General features: G+C 44.1%; 4 protein-coding genes and 1 non-coding gene across 5 annotated transcripts; 2 read left to right on the top strand and 3 right to left on the bottom strand.

The window, feature by feature from the left end:
• Positions 1 to 3,661: 3,661 nt before the first annotated feature.
• Positions 3,662 to 3,976, bottom strand: LOC128055218 (histone H4). The gene has a single exon (XM_052647631.1). The coding sequence runs from the start codon at positions 3,971 to 3,973 to the stop codon at positions 3,662 to 3,664; it is 312 nt and encodes a 103-aa protein (XP_052503591.1). The 5' UTR covers positions 3,974 to 3,976.
• A 3,007-nt stretch (positions 3,977 to 6,983) lies between these two features.
• On the bottom strand, positions 6,984 to 14,029 carry LOC128055181 (histone H2B type 1-M-like). Its single transcript, XM_052647593.1, has 2 exons — positions 13,663 to 14,029; positions 6,984 to 7,351 (listed from the first exon to the last, which is right to left on the bottom strand). The coding sequence occupies exons 1-2, from the start codon at positions 14,027 to 14,029 to the stop codon at positions 6,984 to 6,986; spliced, it is 735 nt and encodes a 244-aa protein (XP_052503553.1).
• On the top strand, positions 7,671 to 14,716 carry LOC128055179 (histone H2B type 1-M-like). The gene is made up of 2 exons (XM_052647592.1): positions 7,671 to 8,037; positions 14,349 to 14,716. Exons 1-2 carry the CDS (start codon positions 7,671 to 7,673, stop codon positions 14,714 to 14,716), a joined length of 735 nt encoding a protein of 244 aa, XP_052503552.1.
• On the top strand, positions 10,869 to 11,285 carry LOC128055212 (histone H3.1). The gene has a single exon (XM_052647626.1). It carries the CDS (start codon positions 10,875 to 10,877, stop codon positions 11,283 to 11,285), a length of 411 nt encoding a protein of 136 aa, XP_052503586.1. The 5' UTR covers positions 10,869 to 10,874.
• Positions 14,717 to 20,995: 6,279 nt separating the features above from the next.
• TRNAM-CAU (transfer RNA methionine (anticodon CAU)) lies at positions 20,996 to 21,068 on the bottom strand. Its single transcript has one exon. It is a non-coding gene; the product is annotated as a tRNA-Met (tRNA).
• Between the last annotated feature and the right edge of the window lie 2,485 nt (positions 21,069 to 23,553).

Raw genomic sequence — 23,553 nt, 5'->3', positions numbered from 1 at the left:
TCTGAAATCTAGCAGTTATTCAATAATTAATAAATAAATTAATTAGTTAACTAACATTCCAGAGAAGGCAATGGCAACCCACTCCCGTACTCTTGCCTGGAAAATCCCATGGACAGAGGAGCCTGGTAGGCTGCAGTCCATGGGGTTGCTAAGAGTCGGACACGACTGAGCATCTTCACTTTCACTTTTCACTTTCTTGCATTGGAGAAGGAAATGGCAGCCCATTCCAGTGTTCTTGCCTGGAAAATCCCAGGGACAGGGGAGCCTGGTGGGCTGCCATCATTGGGATCGCACAGAGTCAGACACGACTGAAGCGACTTAGCAGCAGCAGCAGCAACTAACATTCCTGCCGCTGTCGACGGACAGCTCTTCTTACTGACTGTCCTACAGTGTACTCACTAGGGTAGAGTCCTGAGCAAGCAATGGAACTGTGTTAAGCAATACATGCTAGTCCTCAGGGCATTTAGTCACAATATATATTTTTCTATTTGTTTAAGTTTTAAAGACTATGGTTTTTTTTTTAAGGGTAGTTTTCCTAGTATAGCTGGAAAGGAAAGCCAGGCTGTTTACCTAGGCTTCTGATGCCTCGATTCTATAACCACTGAACCTAGCAGATGTTTATAGCAAGATCTTTCTATGCAACAAACTTTAATTCATTGACCACAAATAAAATAAACCCTTGAATTTGAACTCAATCCTCTCTTTGGAGAAAGGTAAGAACTTGAATTCCTGAACAAGACCTCTCATCGCAACAAAGACAGATTGATGCTTTATCTCTTAATTTGGGTCTGAACCTTGGGGCTGAGAGTTCCACAGCCTTTGATTGTATTCTCTTAAAGTTGAAACCGATGAAAAAATGATATTAAAAACCAAAATTTGCCCTTAGATTTTAAAAGGCCTGTGGAACCAGGAGAAATGAGAGGTGCTGATAAGTTGTATTTGAGAAGACACAATCCCACAGATTCTAATAACTGGTCTAGGGAAACATCAGTTATTAATATTTAAACAAACAACTTTCTCATAGTAATTCTTATGTGCCTCCACATAAGAGAGAGATCTCATGCCCACGTGATGTCTGAGTTCCTTTATGGCAAGTAAATTCTATGCCATTCAAAAAAAATGAGACGAGGTTGATAGAAAGGGAGAACAGGGAGTAAGAGAAAAACAAAAATTACAGCAAACCTATCAGTTATGCTGTGATCATCCTTAGAAAGCTAAGGAAGGCTCCTCCTCCTCCCCTTTATTTACCACCCAGATTGTGAATACAAATGAACAGAATGATATTGGAGAAATAATCAAAGTGATCCTTATCACTCAATTGTATACATGGAGAAGCTAAGGCCCAGAAAAATATATAACTTAAAATTCATTATCACTAAGGAACGATTTAATCCCAAATCATCTGCTCCTAATGATTATGCTTAAACTTTTCACCATCTTGCACCCCTTTAGTTGATTTCAATAGTAAAATCACAGTAAGTCGGAAAGAGAAAAACAAATATCGAGTATTAACTCATATATATGGAATCTAGAAAGATGGTACTGATGGACCTATTTTCAGGACAGCAATAGAGACGCAGACATAGAGAACAGATTTGTGGACACAGTGAGGGAAGGAGAGGGTGGGATGAATTGATTAGTGTTGAAACATACACATTTAGTTCAGTTCAGTTCAGTCGCTCAGTCGTGTCTGCCTCTTTGCGACCCCATGAATCGCAGCACGCCAGGCCTCCCTGTCCACCACCAACTCCTGGAGTTCACTCAGACTCATGTCCATCCAGTCAGTGATGCCATCCAGCCATCTCATCCTCTGTCGTCCCCTTCTCCTCCTTCCCCCAATCCCTCCCAGCATCAGAGTCTTTTCCAAGGAGTCAACTCTTTGCATGAGGTGGCCAAAGTACTGGAGTTTCAGCTTTAGCATCATTCCTTCCAAAGAAATCCCAGGGCTGATCTCCTTTAGAATGGACTGGTTGGATCTCCTTGCAGTTCAAGGGACTCTCAAGAGTTCAACACCACAGTTCAAAAGCATCAATTCTTTGGCACTCAGCTTTCTTCACAGTCCAACTCTCACATCCATACATGAACACTGGAAAAATAACAGCCTTGACTAGACGGATCTTTATTGGCAAAGTGATGTCTCTGCTTTTCAATATGCTATCTAGGTAGGTCATAACTTTTCTTCCAAGGAGTAAGTGTCTTTTAATTTCATGGCTGCAATCACCATCTGCAGTGATTTTGGAGCCCCCAAAAATAAAGTCTGACACTGTTTCCACTGTTTCGCCATCTATTTGCCATGAAGTGATGGGACCAAATGCCATGATCTTACTTTTCTGAATCTTGAGCTTTAAACCAACTTTTTCACTCTCCTCTTTCATCAGGAGGCTTTTTAGTTCCTCTTCACTTTCTGCCATAAGAGTGGTGTCATCTGCATATCTCAGGTTATTGATATTTCTCCCGGCAATCTTGATTCCAGCTTGTGCTTCTTCCAGCCCAGCGTTTCTCATGATGTACTCTGCACAGAAGTTAAATAAGCAGAGTGACAGTACACAGCCTTGACGTACTCCTTTTCCTATTTGGAACCAGTCTGTTTTTCCATGTCCAGTTCTAACTTTTGCTTCCTGACTTGCATATCGGTTTCTCAAGAGACAGGTCAGGTGGTTTCAGAATTTTCCACAGTTTATTGTGATCCACACAGTCAAAGGCTTTGGCATAGTCAATACGGGTCTGCTTAGTGATGCCAAATCAGACTTTTCACAAGATGAAAATAAGTACATTTTTCATGAATATATTTACATTGGTGACCTAAAAAATTAAGAAAAAATAAACATCTGCACTGCATATGTGGGCCAGAAATTTTGTGCTTTTGCTTTATCTGAATCCATTACTATAACTGTCCCTTCTCAATTCTTACCACCAGTGGTATTCATTTCACCAAATACAGAAACACCTAATGAGGACCAATTATGAACCTCGCCTTTAAAAAAAACCACCAAAAGTAATGTAAAAATATTCTTTTTAAACTAACTCACTTGATTTTATGAGTATACTAATTTCAAGTCTTCTCCCAGAATTCCCTTGTAGTCCAGTGGTTAAGAATCTGCCTGTCAATGCAGAGGGCATGGGCTTGATCACTGGTCCTGAAAGATTCCACATGGCACGAGGCAACCGAGCCCAGGTGCCACAACTACTCTAAAGCCCGCGAGCCCCAACTATTGAGGCAAGACGCTGCAACTACCGACAAGTGCCGGTGCCAGACTCGATTGTACTTTGTTAAGTGTACGGCATGTTAATCGAAATTTTCGAAGTACCCTACTCTTAATAGGGTGGCTTAAATACAAGAATTGTGTTTGGGGTTTTTTTTGGTAAATAAAAATAAAGGTACTTGGTATCAAACTTTTATATTGACTAGCTACGTCCATTAGATAGTCATGCAACTTTAGGCCCCAACCAACCTAGTATGAATGTATTAAGATAAAAGCTTGACGGGGCACGGGATACCGCTGTACAAGGTGGAACTTGGCGCGCACGCGCCCTGGAGCAGAAACAAGACGGCCTTTTTATTCTTCGCACTTGATGAAACGAGAATTACAGCTCCTTACAAGGGCAATTGGGAAGCCCTGAAAAGGGCCTTTTGTTAAGTGAATGGAAACAAAATGAATACTCAGCCGCCGAAACCGTAGAGAGTGCGGCCCTGACGCTTGAGGGCGTAGACCACGTCCATGGCGGTGACAGTCTTGCGCTTGGCGTGCTCGGTGTAGGTGACCGCGTCGCGGATTACGTTCTCCAAGAACACCTTCAGCACCCCGCGGGTCTCCTCGTAGATGAGGCCGGAGATGCGCTTCACACCACCACGACGAGCCAGGCGCCGAATAGCAGGCTTGGTAATGCCCTGGATGTTATCACGAAGAACTTTGCGGTGGCGCTTGGCACCTCCTTTGCCCAGACCCTTTCCGCCTTTACCGCGACCAGACATAGCGATAGACCTGAAGACCGATAAAGCCTAACTTCGAAGCCTGGGGATGCAACTTTATACGTCTGTTGGCGGACCGAACTGAGAACCTGAAGAAAGGAGGAGGCGGGAAGTCACGCCCTAAGTGGGGGAGGGGAATTGGGCCAAAAAGGAAAAAAAAAAGAGGCCTTCTCTGTTCCTTTGTACTGTGGTAACTTGTTACCTTAATATTTAGAATTGATTTTGAATGAGAGCGAAAACACGAATGTTGTGGAAAATAGAGAAAAGGGGAAGTAATAAAGTAATAACTTGTTATCGCACCGCACACAGATCTCCCCTAGTAGCTAATTTGGTATTTTGGTGAACAGATAAAAGCGCAGACTCCAAGAAAATGAATGCTATTCTATATATGGCCTTCTAAAACCTCTTTATACTGGTATATTTAAATCAACTCCCCTTGAGTTTTTAATAACAAGTTAATGTCTGCTTATTATTGCTTACGAATTTTCCATAGCACAGTTTTAAACAGTTCTCTACCAATTCCTTAATCAGCAAGATATTTTAATATAATTTTTTTTCCTGCTCTTGAAATACCACGTTTAACATTCTTAGAACTAGTACTAAAATTCTGTTCTCTCTATTACAGTTTCTAAATAATCTATTTGTTACATTCAGAATTAATTTTGGGATAGATTATATTTTGTCTTTGATCAACTCTCCACCCAGCAAGATTTATGGATTTATTTCCCACTGAGTATCATTTTAATGTAATTTCTGTAATATACTGAGAAAATTTGTCCTTCCTGGTGAGTTTCCATTAGAATGTTTTCGACATTGCAAAATGTTTCAAGAAAAAAGAAAAGAAAACTCCTTTGGGCTTTTCAGAGGCACCAGGCTTTCCTGCCAACATAGGGAAGGTGCATTGTTTCAAAGATAACTGAAGAGGTGAAGGAAATTTAAAGTTCTCCAATTCTTCACTCTTAAACTGGCATAAGAGAAAGGACTCAGGATTATTTTTCAAACTGCTCTTTAGCCATCTACTACCTTTAACAACGCTTATCATTTTACAGTTTTTTTATGGAAGGTGGTGGAGCAGGGTGGGGTAAATTGCAGAGAGAGGGATCTAGAAGAGAACCTAAAAAACTATGCTGTCGCATGACGAGTCATCAAGTTCTGTAAATCCTCTATCTTAAAATTACTGTACATCCCAACTATAAAGGTTGAGATTTTAACAATGCACGAGGTTCTGGGGCAGCTGCGGCTTGGAGAGCAAGCACTCAAGACACACTGGTGGTGAAATCGGCCTCCTTGTCATCTAATATCTAAAACTACTAGATCAGCCTCTTCAATTTCAAACGCAGTAAGTAGAAAAGTAGTGAAAAGTTCCAACCAGGAGAGCCGTGAGCCACACCGGGTTTCATGACCTCCGGAGAAGAGGATTTCGATCAAGGGTCAGAGACGAGGCTTGATCGTTTCAAGCTTACGTGAAACAAAACTTTATTAACGTATAGAGGGATAAAAGAAGCTTCTGACATCAGAAGGGGGCATGAGGAAGGGACAGAGTGACTCCCTAGCTAGCTCTTCAGGTCAGTTCAGTTCAGTCGCTCAGTCGTGTCCGACTCTTTGCAACCCCATGAATCGCAGCACGTCAGGCCTCCCTGTCCATCACAAGCAGTTAAAGAATCACCTCAAATCTGAGTTGCATCAGGCCCCTTTTCCATAACAGGCATTTTGAGATAGCACTGGCATAAAGTGAGTCATCCCCTGCCATAAAACAATTGACATGAAATTTAAAGAAAGGCAGGTTACCAGCAAATACATAGTTTAATTACCATAGCTTAAGAGAAATTTTCCTTGAATAAGACAACAATGGTTTGTTGAGCCATTATTTGTTCAAGGTTTGAGTCTTAGGCTGAACCTACTTGAAGACAGGCAGATTCCAAGGCAAATACATCGTTCGTTAACACAGCTTAAGAAAAAGATTTCCATAAGAAAAACCCATTGGTTAGCTCAAGGTTTGGGAAAGGTTTAAGTTCAGGCAGAACCAGGTGTCATCATGACAACACAAAAGAAACCTTTTAATTTTGTATGCTGCTGCTGCTGCTAAGTCGCTTCAGTCGTGTCCGACTCTGTGCGACCCCATAGATGGCAGCCCACCAGGCTCTGCTGTCCCTGGGATTCTCCAGGCAAGAACATGGTGGAAAAAAAAAAGAAAAGTCTGCCACTTGGAGTCTATTTCCTCCGCTTGGGGACCCCTAGCCTTCCAGTTACCCTCTGTGTAGCTTATTGGTTATACTGCCAAGAACCAATTCTATGTTAGAACTGTCTCTTTGACTTGCTTCTCCTTGTTATAATCATACATAATGAGCTGCCTCAGAGGATCCTGGCCCTCGGCCTGTTAAATTGCCTTTGTTCACGTCACAGATAATCTAAACCGCCCGCCTGTGGATGGCTACGAGAAGTTATTAACACATGCCTTCCCTGATGCTGGCCATTCCCGGAGATGGCCCTTTTTACTTCCTTATTGCCTCTCCCGCTTCTGCTTTTTGACTTTTCCAGATACCGAGATGGTTATTAAGACATTAGTCTGCCATCATCTCGGTTTAGGCGGCTTTCTGAATAGTATCTCTTACCTAAAGTTTGTTTCTGAGGCTCATTGGCCTAGAGTGCGGCGAGCAGCGAGTTTGGAGCCGGCAATGAACAAGACACAGATGCCAGATAGCTTAATTGGAAGACCTTAACTGTAAGATCACAGAAAAACCCAGAAATGATTGTAATGCTCACTTACACTGCAACGAGTTATCGCCAGATACTTTTGCAAAGTGAAACTTAAACCTTTCGTCAAGAAAAAAAAAAAAAAATCACCGTATTGTAAAAACAAAACAACCTCTCAAACAGGAAACATCTAAAATCACTTATAAATTGAACACTTCAAAACCAGTTATCAGTGGACAGGCCCTTTTATAGAAAAGGTAGGTGGCTCTGAAAAGAGCCTTTGGGTGAGAAGAAATCTGACTACTCTGCAGGCAGTCCCTCACTTGGAGCTGGTGTACTTGGTGACCGCCTTGGTGCCCTCGGACACGGCATGCTTAGCCAGCTCCCCAGGCAGCAGAAGACGCACGGCCGTCTGGATCTCCCTGGATGTGATGGTCGAGCGCTTGTTGTAATGAGCCAGGCGCGACGCCTCGCCCGCGATGCGCTCGAAGATGTCGTTGACGAAGGAATTCATGATGCCCATGGCCTTAGACGAGATGCCGGTGTCCGGGTGGACCTGCTTCAGCACCTTGTACACGTACACGGAGTAGCTCTCCTTGCGGCTGCGCTTGCGCTTCTTGCCGTCCTTCTTCTGCGCCTTGGTCACCGCCTTCTTCGAACCCTTCTTCGGGGCAGGAGCGGACTTCGCTGGCTCAGGCATGGTGAAGTACTGCAGTCACAGAACCACGATAGAAGGGAGAGCCGAAAGGCACCCTTTTAAGGACAAGGGTTTATGCAAATGAAGCGCAGTAGAGGTTTCTGGTGATTGGTGCGCCTTCTGCGTGACATCACAGCTCAGCTTCGCCCAATCAAGGTAGGCATTCTGCACAGTCGCATTTCCATTGGTCTAAACAAAAGTAAAACGGTAGCCAATCGTACAGCTTTCTTTTCGCGCCCAGCGTGGGTTATAAACTTTCCGTTTCTGTATTCGCTTGTCATTCTCGAGGGTGACCGTTGATCCTGAGTTATGTCTGGACGTGGCAAACAAGGCGGCAAAGCTCGCGCCAAGGCCAAGACCCGCTCTTCGCGGGCAGGCCTCCAGTTTCCGGTGGGCCGAGTGCACCGCCTTCTCCGCAAGGGTAACTACGCCGAGCGGGTCGGGGCCGGGGCCCCGGTGTACCTGGCGGCGGTGCTGGAGTACCTGACGGCCGAGATTCTGGAGCTGGCCGGTAACGCGGCCCGGGACAACAAGAAGACGCGCATCATCCCGCGTCACCTGCAGCTGGCCATCCGCAACGACGAGGAGCTCAACAAGCTGCTGGGCAAAGTCACTATCGCTCAGGGTGGTGTCCTGCCCAACATCCAGGCGGTGCTGCTGCCCAAGAAGACTGAGAGCCACCACAAGGCGAAAGGCAAATAGAAGTCTGGATTACTTCCCAGTAGTTCAAAGGTCTCAATCAAACCAAAGGCTCTTTTCAGAGCCACTTAAAAGTTTCCTTGGAAGAACTGAGCACTAAATTTTAAACCTTAGATCCTATAAGATAATAGAGAATAAACATGTATTAGACAAACTTGAAACTTCGGAGACAGTCACTTTTGTTAAAGTGTACCATGTAGTCTGTAAACTTATCCATCACCATTGGCAGATACGAGGATTTATTTACTCGTTAAATATTGCTACCCTGTGCCAATTATTGAGTTGGAAAGCACAAAAGTTAGGATGGAAGATTTATTCCTTTCTATGGCAGTTTTAAGGCTTTTTGATTTTCTGGGTTTTAGTAATTAAAGGTTTCGTGTGTCCAGGGAGCAAATCAAATCTGTTTCTTAGGCCAAAGGCCATCATTGGAAGCGTTAGTTTTCTGAAAAACCTACTGAAAACAGTGGGGCCTAGTGGGACTCCCAAACATGGTGGCCCTTTCTCCCCGTTTCTTGTAGGCAAAACTAGCCTTGACTTCCCTGAGTTCCAAATAGCAGATTTGAACAGTTGCTAGTCTAAGGAGCAGACTAGAAATCACCTGAGGCAAGATTGAAGGGATCAGAGAAACTCATCAAGATTAGGAGACCCGACCAACTGATATCCTGAATACACCCTGACCTTGTCAGCAACCACGCCCTTGAGAAGTATAAAACTCCTTTTCAAATCTTCCCAGGTTGGGACGGTTTTTTGAGACAAATTTACCTGGTGGCTCAGACGGTGAAGCGTTGGCCTACAATGCTGGAGACCCGGGTTCAACCCTTGGATCCGGAAGATCTGGAGAAGGAAATGGCAACCCACTCCAGTATTCTTGCCTGGAAAATCCCATGGACGGAGGAGCCTGGAAGGCTACAGTCCATGGGGTCGAAATGAGTTGGACACGACTGAGAGACTTCACTTTGAGACAAGAGCCCTTGTGTCTCCTCTTGCCTGGCAAAGGAATAAAACTTTTCTACTTCACCCAAAACAGTCTCCGAGATTCAGTTCTGTACTGATGTACGGAGAAACTGAGCTGATTTCAGCATCGCTAATTTCACGTCAGCGTACATTGTTTTACATCGTTGAATACGGAAATTTTAAATCTTCAGGTCTTTTATCGGAAAAGTTAGCTGAGGTACCTCGTAATTATACCCATTGGTTTAGTTTTGTGTTCTAAAGTATTTTCCTAGCTCCCTTGGACCCATCCACACAAACTGAGATGTCGATATAAGGTAATGGTCATACGTTTTAGGATGAAAATGCTAAATTCTACTGTTAAAATGCCATCTTCTTGGTCTTTTTATTGTGTTAAAGATCTTGATGTACTGATGGAATTAGATAGTTTTCCACTTACTTTGAAGTAGAAAAAAAAACAACTTGCCAGGTAACTTCTAGGCTCTGAGGGGAAGGAGATGACCAGAAAAATTCAGATGTCAGGCAAGGAGCTTATCCCAAGTTTCTGCCAGTGGCTTCCCAGGTGGCTCAGTGGGGAAGAATCCACCTGCTAATGCAGGAGACGAAGGGTTCGATCCCCGGCTGGGGAAGATCCCCTGGAGAAGGAAATGGCAATCTGCTCCAGTATGCCTGGAGACTTCCATGGACAGAGGTGCTTGGCAGACTACAGTGCATGGGGGGTCATAAAGAGTCAGACACAACTTAGTGACCGAGTATCACACATGCATGCAAGGAACTATTATAGATGCAAACTCATGGGATGTGTGGTAAATATACATTATTGGTGGGGATTTAGATTCTTTAAAAACAAAGGAATTACATTCCTAAAATAGAAAAATCAATTATGTTGCAAGGGAATTGTTCGAAAAGAAGTTCAGGCAAGGATGTGTTTCTTTATGAAGTAATAACTTGAATTCCTCACACCCAAATCAAATTGTTTTGACTGAAAAACAATTTAAGCTCTTAAAATTTGTGTTTAGAGGAAAGTTAAGGGGTGATGGTATAGAGCTGCATTCATTGTCTTAATATGGTAAAAACCAGTGGCCCTGGGCAATGGACATGTGGCTAACCTGAAAAAGAAAGTGGTGGACATGTTATATGTGTACACTGTATTTTGAATGGTTAGTGCAAAATTTAAAAAGAATGTGAAATATCTAACAATTATATTGATTACATGTTGAAATGAAAATTTTAGGTATACTGGGTTGAAATATTATCTAAAAGAACTTCTCCCGTTTTTTTATTTTATTCTAATATAGTTGTTGCTGCTGCTGAGTCATGTCAGTCGTGTCCGACTCTGTGTCACCCCATAGATGGCAGCCCACCAATCCCTGGGATTCTCCAGGCAAGAATACTGGAGTGGGTTGCCACTTCCTTCTCTAATGCATGAAAGTGAAAAGTGAAAGTGAAGTCGCTCAGTCGTGTCAGACTCTTCGCGACCCCAGGGACTGTAGTCTATATTTCTCATGTAGTGTGTATTTATTTTTTCTGAAAAGTGCTATTATATAGCAAACAATTGTACAGGAAAAATTGAAAAAAAAATATTGAGGTCAAGGCCTTTGGGCAACAATCGAAAAATTCGAGTCGGCATCACCGACTAGATGGACACAAGTTTGAGCAGGTTCCGGGAGTTGGTGCTGGATAGGGAAGCCTGGCGTGAGGCAGTCCATGGGGTCGCAGAGTCGGACACGACTGAGTGAAGGAGCACTGACTTGAGTCAGTCCGGTTACCGATTGGACAAACTTGGTCGCCTTTTGTCCAATCAGCTTCTGACACGCTCTATAAATATGTGGCTAGGTGAGATTCCTTAAGGTTGCTGACGCTATGGCTCGAACTAAGCAGACTGCTCGGAAGTCTACCGGCGGCAAGGCGCCGCGCAAGCAGCTCGCCACCAAGGCGGCCCGCAAGAGCGCGCCGGCCACCGGCGGCGTGAAGAAGCCGCACCGCTACCGGCCCGGCACGGTAGCTCTGCGCGAGATCCGCCGTTACCAGAAGTCCACGGAGCTGCTGATCCGCAAGCTACCGTTCCAGCGGCTGGTGCGCGAGATCGCGCAAGACTTCAAGACCGACTTGCGCTTCCAGAGCTCGGCGGTGATGGCGCTGCAGGAGGCGTGCGAGGCCTATCTGGTGGGGCTCTTCGAGGACACCAACCTGTGTGCCATCCACGCCAAGCGCGTCACCATCATGCCCAAGGACATCCAGCTTGCCCGCCGCATCCGTGGGGAGAGGGCGTGAGCCTGGACGTGTCTCCTCAACCCCAAAGGCTCTTTTCAGAGCCGCCCACATACACAATGAAAAGGGACTGTTATCTTGCTATTTACTCCTAGTTTTCTTTGTGGCAGAAAGTGTTACGCTTTTACAACATCCTAATTTTGCTCGCTGATATGGTAGTCGTGTTTCTGGCTGGCGTTGTGAAACGTAGGGCCTATAATCACCACGTGGAATTTGGGGTGAATCCATTCTGCACCTTGAGATAAGTATTGAGAGTTTTCCTTACCAGGAATCCGCCTTTGTATGGAAAGGGAGACGTTTGGTTCAAAGTGGTTAACTCTCCCTCCCCACAACCGCGGGCACGTGTAAGACCAATTTTTAGTCAGTGTAGGTTTTTAATCAACTAAACCAGGACGTCTGGGTTCGGGAACAGAATACCAAGTCAAGAGGGGCCCAGGACAGATGCCCTTCCTGCTGGCTGGGTAGGGCACCCTCACTTGAATATATGCAGTTATTATACCGATGTGATTTCTCAGTTTTCATTACTTGAAGATTATTTTCAGGGAAAGGTAGTAGCCCTAGTTATGTGGATATTTCTAGTTACGTGGACACATATTCCAGGTCTCGAACCACCATTTGTTTTCCTTCCACCTAAGCTTTTCCGGAATTTAGTTTCATCATCCCATAGTGTGTGCGTGCGTGTGTATTCAGTCGTTGCTGACTATGCGACCCCATGAACTGTAGCCCGTAATGGCTGACAACGAATACACCAGACCATTTTCGTTCATGCTAATGTTGGTAGATGGTGATGCCTATAAGAATCACTGGGGGAGTAAGGACGATGATGATAAGTCTGGGATATACATTTTTAATTTCCCAGAGATCTATGAGTATGCTGCTGCTGCTGCTAAGTCGCTTCAGTCGTGTCTGACTCTGTGCGACCCACAGACGGCAGCCCACCAGGCTCCCCCGTCCCTGGGATTCTCCGGGCAAGAACACGAGTCGGTTGCCATTTCCTTCTTCAGTACATGAAACTGAAGTCGCTCAGTCATGCCCGACTCTTCGCGACCCCATGGACTGCAGCCTACCAGGCTCCTCCGTTCATGGGATTTTCCAGGCAAGGGTACTGGAGTGGGTTGCCATTGCCTTCTCCACTATAAGAGTATAAGAAAGTAAAACAAATAATAAAGACTATCAGAAAGTAGATGAATATGCATGTCTGAACTTGAATTAAGTCTGGGATGGACATAAAGATTTGGAAGTCGGCCTACAGTTCATGGGGTGGCAGAGTCGGACACGACTGAGTGACTAACATATAAGATATATAGAGGATTTAGAACCAAAGGAACGACCTAGAGATCCATCCCTCTGACTTCTCTCTTGTGACCTCTCTGCTTTATTTTCCAATAGCGAACTTTTTGTCATTTGCCTGCACATACAAGCCACGAGTCTGGTGACACTAGTTTCCTGCTGAAATCCCCATGTTTTTCCTCTATTTCCCAATTTCCTTTAATCCTCAGACCAAATGTCCCTTCTCAGTCTTGTCTATGCTCCTTTTGTATTCTGTGCTTACTTCTCTTGCTACATTGTACTTTATTTCCTTTTGTTTCTCTTCATTCGATTTTCTTTAGAACAAGCAGTATCTCATTACTATATCAACGTATGGTACTTCTTAAGTGTGTGGCATTTGTTGAAAACAAGTACGTTAACATTTAATAGAAGAGAAGTCTTTGTGTCTGCAATCTTTGAGAAGGCCAAAATGCTCAATGGCATAAATGTTCCAAACATGTCTCATATTCTGGAATTAGAGGACCTCAGGCCTGACTACCAAAATCTTGTATTTATTATTCTGAAAACTTTTGTTTTTTTTTTTCAGTTTAAAATTAAGTTCTCATCATTAGTGTTCTTGGAACCAATAGGATGCATCACCATCGTTGTTACAACCCAGCTTGTACTTTTCTAGCCCAGGTAACGATATCAATACTTTTGCAAGGCTATCTTCCTAGACACTTCGATGGTTTCTGCATCTTTCACATAAAACCACTGAAGGGCCCTCTCTAACATGCGACTTAGGGAATGAAAATTCACACCACATACTTAAAAGTTTCTCATACGGACCCCTAGTTAAAGGCAACCAAAATTTAACATTTAAGTTTGAAACTTAGCCTAATACAAATGTTCTCTTGTTCACAACTGCCCGGAAATACCAATTCTGAAATACAGACCAGAACATGCCCTTCACGACCGGAGAATGAAGTTGCAAGTTTCAGTGCTGTAATAAACATTAGTTTCAAGTGCAATAAATTGTGTTACTCTCTTCTATGATGATAGAAGTGGCTCTGAAAAGAGCCGTTTATTTGGTAGTTTTCAATCTTCGTTCTTTACTTAGCCTTGTGGTGGCTCTCAGTCTTCTTGGGCAGCAGCACCGCCTGGATGTTGGGCAGGACACCACCCTGAGCGATAGTGACTTTGCCCAGCAGCTTGTTGAGCTCCTCGTCGTTGCGGATGGCCAGCTGCAGGTGACGCGGGATGATGCGCGTCTTCTTGTTGTCCCGGGCCGCGTTACCGGCCAGCTCCAGAATCTCGGCCGTCAGGTACTCCAGCACCGCCGCCAGGTACACCGGGGCCCCGGCCCCGACCCGCTCGGCGTAGTTACCCTTGCGGAGAAGGCGGTGCACTCGGCCCACCGGAAACTGGAGGCCTGCCCGCGAAGAGCGGGTCTTGGCCTTGGCGCGAGCTTTGCCGCCTTGTTTGCCACGTCCAGACATAACTCAGGATCAACGGTCACCCTCGAGAATGACAAGCGAATACAGAAACGGAAAGTTTATAACCCACGCTGGGCGCGAAAAGAAAGCTGTACGATTGGCTACCGTTTTACTTTTGTTTAGACCAATGGAAATGCGACTGTGCAGAATGCCTACCTTGATTGGGCGAAGCTGAGCTGTGATGTCACGCAGAAGGCGCACCAATCACCAGAAACCTCTACTGCGCTTCATTTGCATAAACCCTTGTCCTTAAAAGGGTGCCTTTCGGCTCTCCCTTCTATCGTGGTTCTGTGACTGCAGTACTTCACCATGCCTGAGCCAGCGAAGTCCGCTCCTGCCCCGAAGAAGGGTTCGAAGAAGGCGGTGACCAAGGCGCAGAAGAAGGACGGCAAGAAGCGCAAGCGCAGCCGCAAGGAGAGCTACTCCGTGTACGTGTACAAGGTGCTGAAGCAGGTCCACCCGGACACCGGCATCTCGTCTAAGGCCATGGGCATCATGAATTCCTTCGTCAACGACATCTTCGAGCGCATCGCGGGCGAGGCGTCGCGCCTGGCTCATTACAACAAGCGCTCGACCATCACATCCAGGGAGATCCAGACGGCCGTGCGTCTTCTGCTGCCTGGGGAGCTGGCTAAGCATGCCGTGTCCGAGGGCACCAAGGCGGTCACCAAGTACACCAGCTCCAAGTGAGGGACTGCCTGCAGAGTAGTCAGATTTCTTCTCACCCAAAGGCTCTTTTCAGAGCCACCTACCTTTTCTATAAAAGGGCCTGTCCACTGATAACTGGTTTTGAAGTGTTCAATTTATAAGTGATTTTAGATGTTTCCTGTTTGAGAGGTTGTTTTGTTTTTACAATACGGTGATTTTTTTTTTTTTTTCTTGACGAAAGGTTTAAGTTTCACTTTGCAAAAGTATCTGGCGATAACTCGTTGCAGTGTAAGTGAGCATTACAATCATTTCTGGGTTTTTCTGTGATCTTACAGTTAAGGTCTTCCAATTAAGCTATCTGGCATCTGTGTCTTGTTCATTGCCGGCTCCAAACTCGCTGCTCGCCGCACTCTAGGCCAATGAGCCTCAGAAACAAACTTTAGGTAAGAGATACTATTCAGAAAGCCGCCTAAACCGAGATGATGGCAGACTAATGTCTTAATAACCATCTCGGTATCTGGAAAAGTCAAAAAGCAGAAGCGGGAGAGGCAATAAGGAAGTAAAAAGGGCCATCTCCGGGAATGGCCAGCATCAGGGAAGGCATGTGTTAATAACTTCTCGTAGCCATCCACAGGCGGGCGGTTTAGATTATCTGTGACGTGAACAAAGGCAATTTAACAGGCCGAGGGCCAGGATCCTCTGAGGCAGCTCATTATGTATGATTATAACAAGGAGAAGCAAGTCAAAGAGACAGTTCTAACATAGAATTGGTTCTTGGCAGTATAACCAATAAGCTACACAGAGGGTAACTGGAAGGCTAGGGGTCCCCAAGCGGAGGAAATAGACTCCAAGTGGCAGACTTTTCTTTTTTTTTTCCACCATGTTCTTGCCTGGAGAATCCCAGGGACAGCAGAGCCTGGTGGGCTGCCATCTATGGGGTCGCACAGAGTCGGACACGACTGAAGCGACTTAGCAGCAGCAGCAGCAGCAGCATACAAAATTAAAAGGTTTCTTTTGTGTTGTCATGGTAACACCTCAGCACGCTGTGGCTGAGGGCACCAAGGCGGTCACCAAATACACCAGCTCCAAGTAAACGTCATTATAGGCCGTGTGAAACCCAAAGGCTCTTTTCAGAGCCACTCAAACATTCTCCAGAAAAGAGCCGGTGCGCCTTTCCTCTCAGTTCAGTGGGAGGGGGGTGCTATCCCTTGAGTGGCATTTTTTAAAACGTGGTTTAACGGAAATAAAATACCTGGGTGTTAAGAAAGTTGCAGTTTTGCGAGAATTTCTATTATAGAAACTAGGTTCATCTGATGCCTCCGCTTAGGTTTATACTGGATAGCTACAATACCTAAAAACCTCGAGGGCAACAGTTCGAACGGTGGAGAACCCCAGGAAATCACGAAACTGATTTACTGACTTCCTAACACATTTTTTCTTTTAGTAGTAGCTTCTCAGGAAGCCCCAGAATCAAATACTTGCAGTTTCGTACGTTCTACTGATGTGACTGGGAGCCTGCAAGCACTGAATGGGGGCCATTTTTGCATACACGGGAACTACAAATCTATTCTTTGCATATCCCTTCTCTTTATATCATACTGCAGGTCCGAATGCAGGATCTAAGGAACATATCTTACAGCTACACAACGTGATCTGAATTGCTTTCTAACTCCTTAAAAGATAGATACCCCTGAGACGAACTTTTACAAGTGAGAATGGCAATACAAGTCGCAATGATATCAGCCACCAAAGCCAGAGGGTGCTTCCCTGACCCCTGAGAGAATAACGTCCACAGCGGTGACCCTCTTGCCCTCAGCATGTTGGGTATAGGTTTTGGGGTCATGTTCACTTTTTCTAATAAGATTTCAGCACCCCGCAGGTCTCTCTGTAGCCGAGATAAAAGATGCCTTAACCACCCCTGCGGGCCTGGCGCCGGATGGCGGGCATGGTGATGCCCTGAATGTTGGCACACAGGAACTTACTGTGGCTTACCGTAATTCATAGTTCCTCCCTGCCAGGGTCCAGCCCCGGTGGATCCAGGGTGATTCGAAGGTGGGGACGGAGTCGGCATCCTTGGAAAAATGCATATTTAATTACAGATATATAGAGAGATTAGAAACGGATAGTGTAGTGGGAAGATTAGTGGAGAAAAAGAGGCTGAATAACTTGGATTATGTGGAATAGCATCCATGCTCCAGATGGGAATTCAGCCAGAAAAACGAGGAGCAAGAAAGAACAACATGGGGGTATCAGTCTTTCCGAAAACTGATCCGATTGCTTTATTTTTGGGTTTGCTTATATACCTTTTGTTACATATAGGGAAGAATACAGAGTCACGTGGGGGTCAGCAGTCCTGACCTTTATCAAAATCAGGTGCTTCACATAAAAAGGTCTTAGGGATTTTATGATCCTTTCTCTCTGATAACCAAAAACTTATTTTTTCCAAGGGTGTTTTTTCTTAAACCAGGCACCACCCTCCAAATAAAGTTACACTCCTATAGGGTGAGGGTGTAGTGAGTTACAATCAAGAAAGGAATTTATTTAACCCAAGGTTAATGTGATTAATCTTAAAGGTTAATGCTTATTTCTCCTGTATGCTTAAAGGTTAATACTTATTTCTCCTATATGCTAGTTATATTCATTGTAAGGGCAGGGAATATGGAGATTTAGCAGCAAACATCAGCCCAACAAATGAAAATCCTTTCACCAATGTTCACCTTAAGATCTATTTAGTCTTAAGATAGTGATAAAGTTACATTTTTACATAGCAAGGACACAGTGATTTATAACAAAGTACAGTGATCTATTACAAAAGAGAAAAGTCACTAACTCAAAAAGTCTAGTATTGCTAACCTTAAAAACTACTATATTTCCTTTTCTATATTCCAAATACATTGATTAATATATTCCCAGGTGCCTAAGGATATGGAGGCCTGGCAGCAATCATTGACTCAACAAGAAGAAAAAGCCCTATGCTAATTAAGACTCTTAAAATACTCCCAAACTCTCTGTGCTGTTTATGGTTGAGAGGTAGTAAACAATCATGTGCATAGTGGCAGGAGTATGGATAATCCTGTCACACAAGCTAGTCTGTCAGCAGAGAGGTTTGACCTGAGACATCCTTGTCCCACCCAGAGCAGGGAATTAGCAGCAATTATTGACACAACAAATGAAAAACCCTTCACCAATATAATTCCTAACCAACCCACTATACTAATAATTTCCAACTTCCCGAAAGAATTTGCCTTTAGTAAGTCTAAAACATCTCGTGCCTCTCAGGTTGGGAGGCTGTAAACAATCTCATGTGGCCAGACGAACCTATACAGGTGGGCTAGATAACCTTCAGAGGAGTCCGTAAGCTGAAACACCCTTGTCACGCCCAGGAATTTTTATTGACTTGGAGCTGCAAGTTAACTCCTTCTCCGAGAGTAATGGTTATGGGGGAGAGCATCCAGTAAAGTCAGATGTGTAGGTGAGAGCATAAAACAGACTCTGGTTTTGGGGTAGATGCTCGGGAACAGGGGATTTCCTGAGGCTTGATCACGCCTTTGCGTATGCCAAGCCTCCTTCCTCATGACCTTTGCCACGGGCGGAGTTCCTCACGCTGGCCCCCGGCACCTCCCCACCTTGGCACGGCCTTAACATGTTGAGAGTACAGATAAATGGAAGTTCTAAAGACAAAAGTGGGGTGGGGGTGGGGGTGAGGGTGGCGGAGATGTACTTTCAAGCCGGCGTGCGGGAGGAGGAGCCAGGCATTTAGCTGAATTTTTCGGACCAAATTGAAAACTACAGAAATTCGGGACAGATTCGCAGTTCTCGTTTCTCCCATTTCCTTGTTTCAAACAAAGGCGGAGGAGGAGACACCACCCGAGGCTGCTCCCGAAGTAGCAGAGTTCTCTTGGATAACGTGAGGCTGACGGTATGCTCCCTGTGGAAGGAAGAAAGGATCCTGTGGATTGAGATGTATGGGGCACGAAAAGGAGATTGACCAGTGAACGTGGATCTCCAGTTGCTACTTTGCCTGACTGCAGATGTAGACATAAGATGTAGTGAAGCTCGCAGCCTGAATTGGATTAGGAACGGAAGGACTAATTTCTGGCCCCAGCTCCACCACTTGCTCTGTGGCCATGGAGAAATTTAACCACTCTGAGTATTCCACTCTGTGGAAAGCACTGTACGCAAACACACCATGTGCAATGTGGCATATTACAGTGTGCTAACGATGTATGCTAGATTGTGAGGACAGTTCTACAAAGTAGGTAGTGTCATCATCTCCATCATCTCAAAGCAAAACACAAGTAATTTACCAAATGTCACACAAAATTTTAGGGTGAATGGGATTTAGGCAGTCAAGTTTAAAGTCCATGCTCTTAGCAGTAGGATCCACTGCCTGTCTTAGGTCATAATTGCCACTTCTGAAAACAAAGTGACAGTAAAGCTCTGAAACGACTTTGTTTTTATCAGAGTCACTCCTACAGCATGGGGGCGGGGGGGGCGGGGGTGGGGGGGGCTTCCCTGGTGGCTCAGAGGTTAAAGCGTCTGCCTGCAATGTGGGAGACCTAGGTTTGATCCCTGGAGAAGGAAATGGCAACCCACTCCAGTATTCTTGCCTGGAGAATCCCGTGGGTGGAGGAGTCTGGAGGGCTACAGTCCACGGGGTCGTAAAGAGTCGGACACGACTGAGCAACTTCACTTTCACTTTCCTACAGCATGACTATTCATGTATTCAGTTATTGGGCATTGGCCATGTTTTGAGTGCTGTGCTATATTCTTAGCCCAACTAGGCCACTTCTTGACTGTGTCTTGCCACAGGCTATGTAAAGTATGGCTCACCAGACCTTTCCTCTGTAAAATGGAAGTAACTAGAAAATTGCGATGGTAAATTTAGAGGGAGTTTAGTAGCTTTTGGTCACTTAATGTTCTTTTGTCCTTTTCTCTCAGGTATCTTTGCATATGTATCAGAATGACATGAGATAATAAATATGAAGACTTTAATTAATAAAGCATTTTTTTTCTACTGGGAAGCCGGTCAATCAGTGCGACTGTAGCCAATTTTCTATTATTAATCCCCCCTCCCCCGCCGCCCCCCCACCCCCCGCACTCACGCACCCTATTGCTTTACAGTATTAACAAACTTTCAATAATGCTTTTTTCTTTTACCACGCTTTCCAGGTTCTAAAAGAAATCTTTGTAATAGTAAAACTGCTCAAAGTGATCAGTAAAAGATAACTATTTCTCTTCTGTCCTCTAATAATCTTCAGTGAATAACAGCAAACAAGATTTTAAACATTTAAATGGGATTTAATGCCAAAGGGATTTTAAGTGTTCTTGCTGCCACCAAAACCCAGCTGTATTTCCTAAACCATCCTTTCATCCAGTTAACTAATAAATATTATTCAGCATTTACTATTCACACAGGATAGTCACTGTATGCTGGGATAGGAATGGAAAATTCCGAATAAGGTTGTTCCTGAACTTAATTCTCTGTCACTGCTGGTGGCCTTGAAAACTGAGAGAACGTTCATACAGCAAAAGTGGGCGGTATCCAGCATATTTAAAAACACGCATATCCCTACTCCCAGCAACCTCATCTCTAGGAATTTACCATTTTTGAAAATGTGAAAAATGACGTTACAGAGTTTTCCAAGCAGCCTAGTTTGTAGTACCAAAGACTAGAAGTAATCTGAATGGTGAACAATAAAGTAGAACATTACAGTATATCATTCTACCTGCAGGTAAAAACAAATCTGAAGGCTCTTTTGCATAATATTAGTAGCAATATTTACTGCTTAGTGTGTGCCAGATAATGTCCTAAAACTTTCCCTGTGTGCTTTGCTGCGACCGACTCTGCGACCCTTTGAACTGCAGCCCACCAGATTCCTCTGTCCATGGGACTTTTCAGGCAAGAATACTGGAATAGGTTGCCATTTCCTTCTCAAGGGATCTTCCCCACCCAAGGATCAAACCCACGGTCTCCTGTGTCTCCTGCATTGCAGGCGGATTCTTTACCTGCTGAGACATAGAGGAAATCCCAAAATGTCCTTGTATATATTAAATCACTTATTCTTTATAACAATATTTTGAGTTAAATTACTGTTTATATTTGTTTTACAGATTATAAAATACAGGTCCAGAGATGATAAGAAACTTACCTGTAAATGTACAGCTAGTAACAGTCGTGCCCCACTCTTAGCGACCCCGTAGACTGTGGTCCACCAGGCTCCCTGTACATGAAAATTTCCAGGCAAGAATACTGGAGTGAGTTGCTATTTCCTTCTCAGGGAGCGAGCCTCGCGTCTCCCAAGCCGCCTTAAAAAGAACTGCCCCCTCTGAGGTTCGAACTCAGGACCTTCAGATTATGAGACTGACGCGCTGCCTACTGCGCTAAGGAGGCAGACATGCATATTCATTGCTATTCGAATGTAGTCTAGCTTCAGAAACCGTATTTGTAACCACTATATGGCTTCCTCAAGTATTGATAGGTGATGATCTCCATGATTTACTGTCAAGTGCCAAAAGCAAGATACAGGATAATGTGCAGTAGATTTTTGTATACATAGGTTTGTATGAATCTAAAATATCTCCAGGAGACTACTACACAAATTGCTAATATTGGTCATTTTTGTAGAAAGAATGCTGGATAGCCTAGAAGCAGGGATGGATAGAAAATCTTTTTTGATTGTGATGTTTTTACGCACTTTGAATTTTTAGTCATATGTGCACATTGTCCGTAAACAAACAGATGAAATAATAAGATAATAAATGCTTCAGTAGAGATGTATGTGGAAAACCCAAGGAGCAAAGAATAAGTAATAGTTACCAGCAGAGGGGAGTGGTGTACAAAGCAGCATTCTGGGCAGATGAAGTAAGAACGTAGGTGTCACATTCAAGGCACTGGGAATGTTGGTGGGACTAACGTCTACAGGAGTGGGCAAAAGGGAGCAGTGCAAAGGGTTGGGCAAGCAGTCTGAATGTTACACCAAGGGCTTCATTCTGTATCATGAGCACACTTCTCAAAACAACGATATGACTTCAGTATAAAACCTCTAGGTGTGAACCATGAAGAGTTTATCAAATAAGATTCTGAAATAGTCATGATTCTAGATGCCAGTTTAACATTGTATGGTCATTTAAATGAAGCAGACTGTCACATTATTTGTTAAATTATCTATCAGTCATAGATGTTTCTTTGTTTTTCTGAGCATGATAGAGACAGAAAAAGTACCACTAATCCATTAGGGAACTAGTAGTCCTTTTCTTAACCAGTTAAAAAGAGATGTCAAATACAACATTCTTACCTTTGCAACCAGGGAATCAGAATTGCAAACTGCATTGATCTATATTTAAGGACTCTGCAATAATATCTAATTTTTGGACTTCATGCACCTGTCTCTTACATATCAAGTGTCACTCCCACATTTTTATTAGCTGAGAACAGACAGTAGTTTCAAATACCAGCACAGAATTTCATATTGGACAGGAGAAAGGGAATCTGACGACACATTAGGTCACTTTTTACAGCCAGATAATTAATAAATTAATAAAATTCTTAATATATCAGCTCCTTAGAGGTGATGTGGATAAAGATAAAGAAAGGAAAGAGGACTTTGGGAAAGGTGATTTTAAGGAAGGCATGTGGATAAGGCCTCACAGAGGAGTCATTGGCATAAAGTGGTGAGTCACTACTTGGGGGAATCTGTTCCAGGCAAAAGGAACAAGTACCCAAACCAGGCCCCTGCTTAGTGTGTTTTGGGAACTGCCAAAGGCTGTTGTGGCTGGAGCAGAGGGAGCCATGGGATGAGAAGTTTTGACTTCTCATCTTTTTCTCTGTGTTCAACTTAATTTCTGCATAGAGCCTCAACAACCTGCAAGTTTTCTAGATAGCTGCTGAAAAAAATGCCCTGCAAAGCAAGAGATCACTCCATCTCTGTTAAGATCTACATCCAGAAAAAAAATAAATAAATAAATTTGTTATAAAACCATTCCTGAAGACGTGGGTTCTACCAAAGGAGTCTTATTCTCAGCCATACCCCAGTACCAAGCCCAGAGCCTAGAATGTACACTGAGCCAATGACATGCCAACCAATGTCTTTTTACAGCTTAATATAATGAAAGGACATAACACTTAGATGGTTATCTAAAGAGGGGAGTTTTCTTATCTTTAATCATCCCACTCCCACAAGACCCCACACAAGCCTGCCAATTTTGTAAACAAACATTAGTTTTGAAAATATATGACAAACAAATTGGCCCATAGGAAGACACTGATGTTCACATTACTTATGGTGGCAAAATATTGGGAACACTCTCATTGGGCAAAACTAAGAGATTATGTTGAGAAAATTCCTGTTTCTAGACCTGTTCAGGTTACTGTTCCTGCATGCTAAAGAGCCCAAACTTGATGGCACAAAGCATTTTATTAATCTTCATGGAGTCTGTGGTCAGGAATTAGGTCAGAGCACAGCTGCAATGGCTATCAGCTCTAAAATGTCTGGGGCTTTAGGCAGAAGATCATTGACTTGTGATTTACAGGACAACTGCTGAGGGCTAGAATTATCTAAAAGCATCTTCACTTGCTCGTCTGGCAATCGACACTGGCTGTGGGCTAGGACTAACACTCAGAGGACTTTTTTTTTTTTTTTTTTTTTGGCCACTCGACCTGTGGGATCTTTTTCCCTGACCGGGGACCCAATCTGGTTGCACATCAATGGAAGTGCAGAGTCCCACTGGATGACCAGGGAATTCCCAGCCTGAGCACTTTTATGTAATCTGGCTCCCTAACTGTGTGGTGGCTTCAGAATGGTCAGACGTCTCATACATTCCAAAGAGGAGTGCCCCAGGACACCTAACCAGAAGTTGTGACATCCTATCTCAGAATA

This window comes from Budorcas taxicolor, chromosome 11 (assembly GCF_023091745.1).
Source record: "Budorcas taxicolor isolate Tak-1 chromosome 11, Takin1.1, whole genome shotgun sequence".
Taxonomy (NCBI): domain Eukaryota; kingdom Metazoa; phylum Chordata; class Mammalia; order Artiodactyla; family Bovidae; genus Budorcas; species Budorcas taxicolor.
This window is presented reverse-complemented; position numbering and strand designations above follow the sequence as displayed.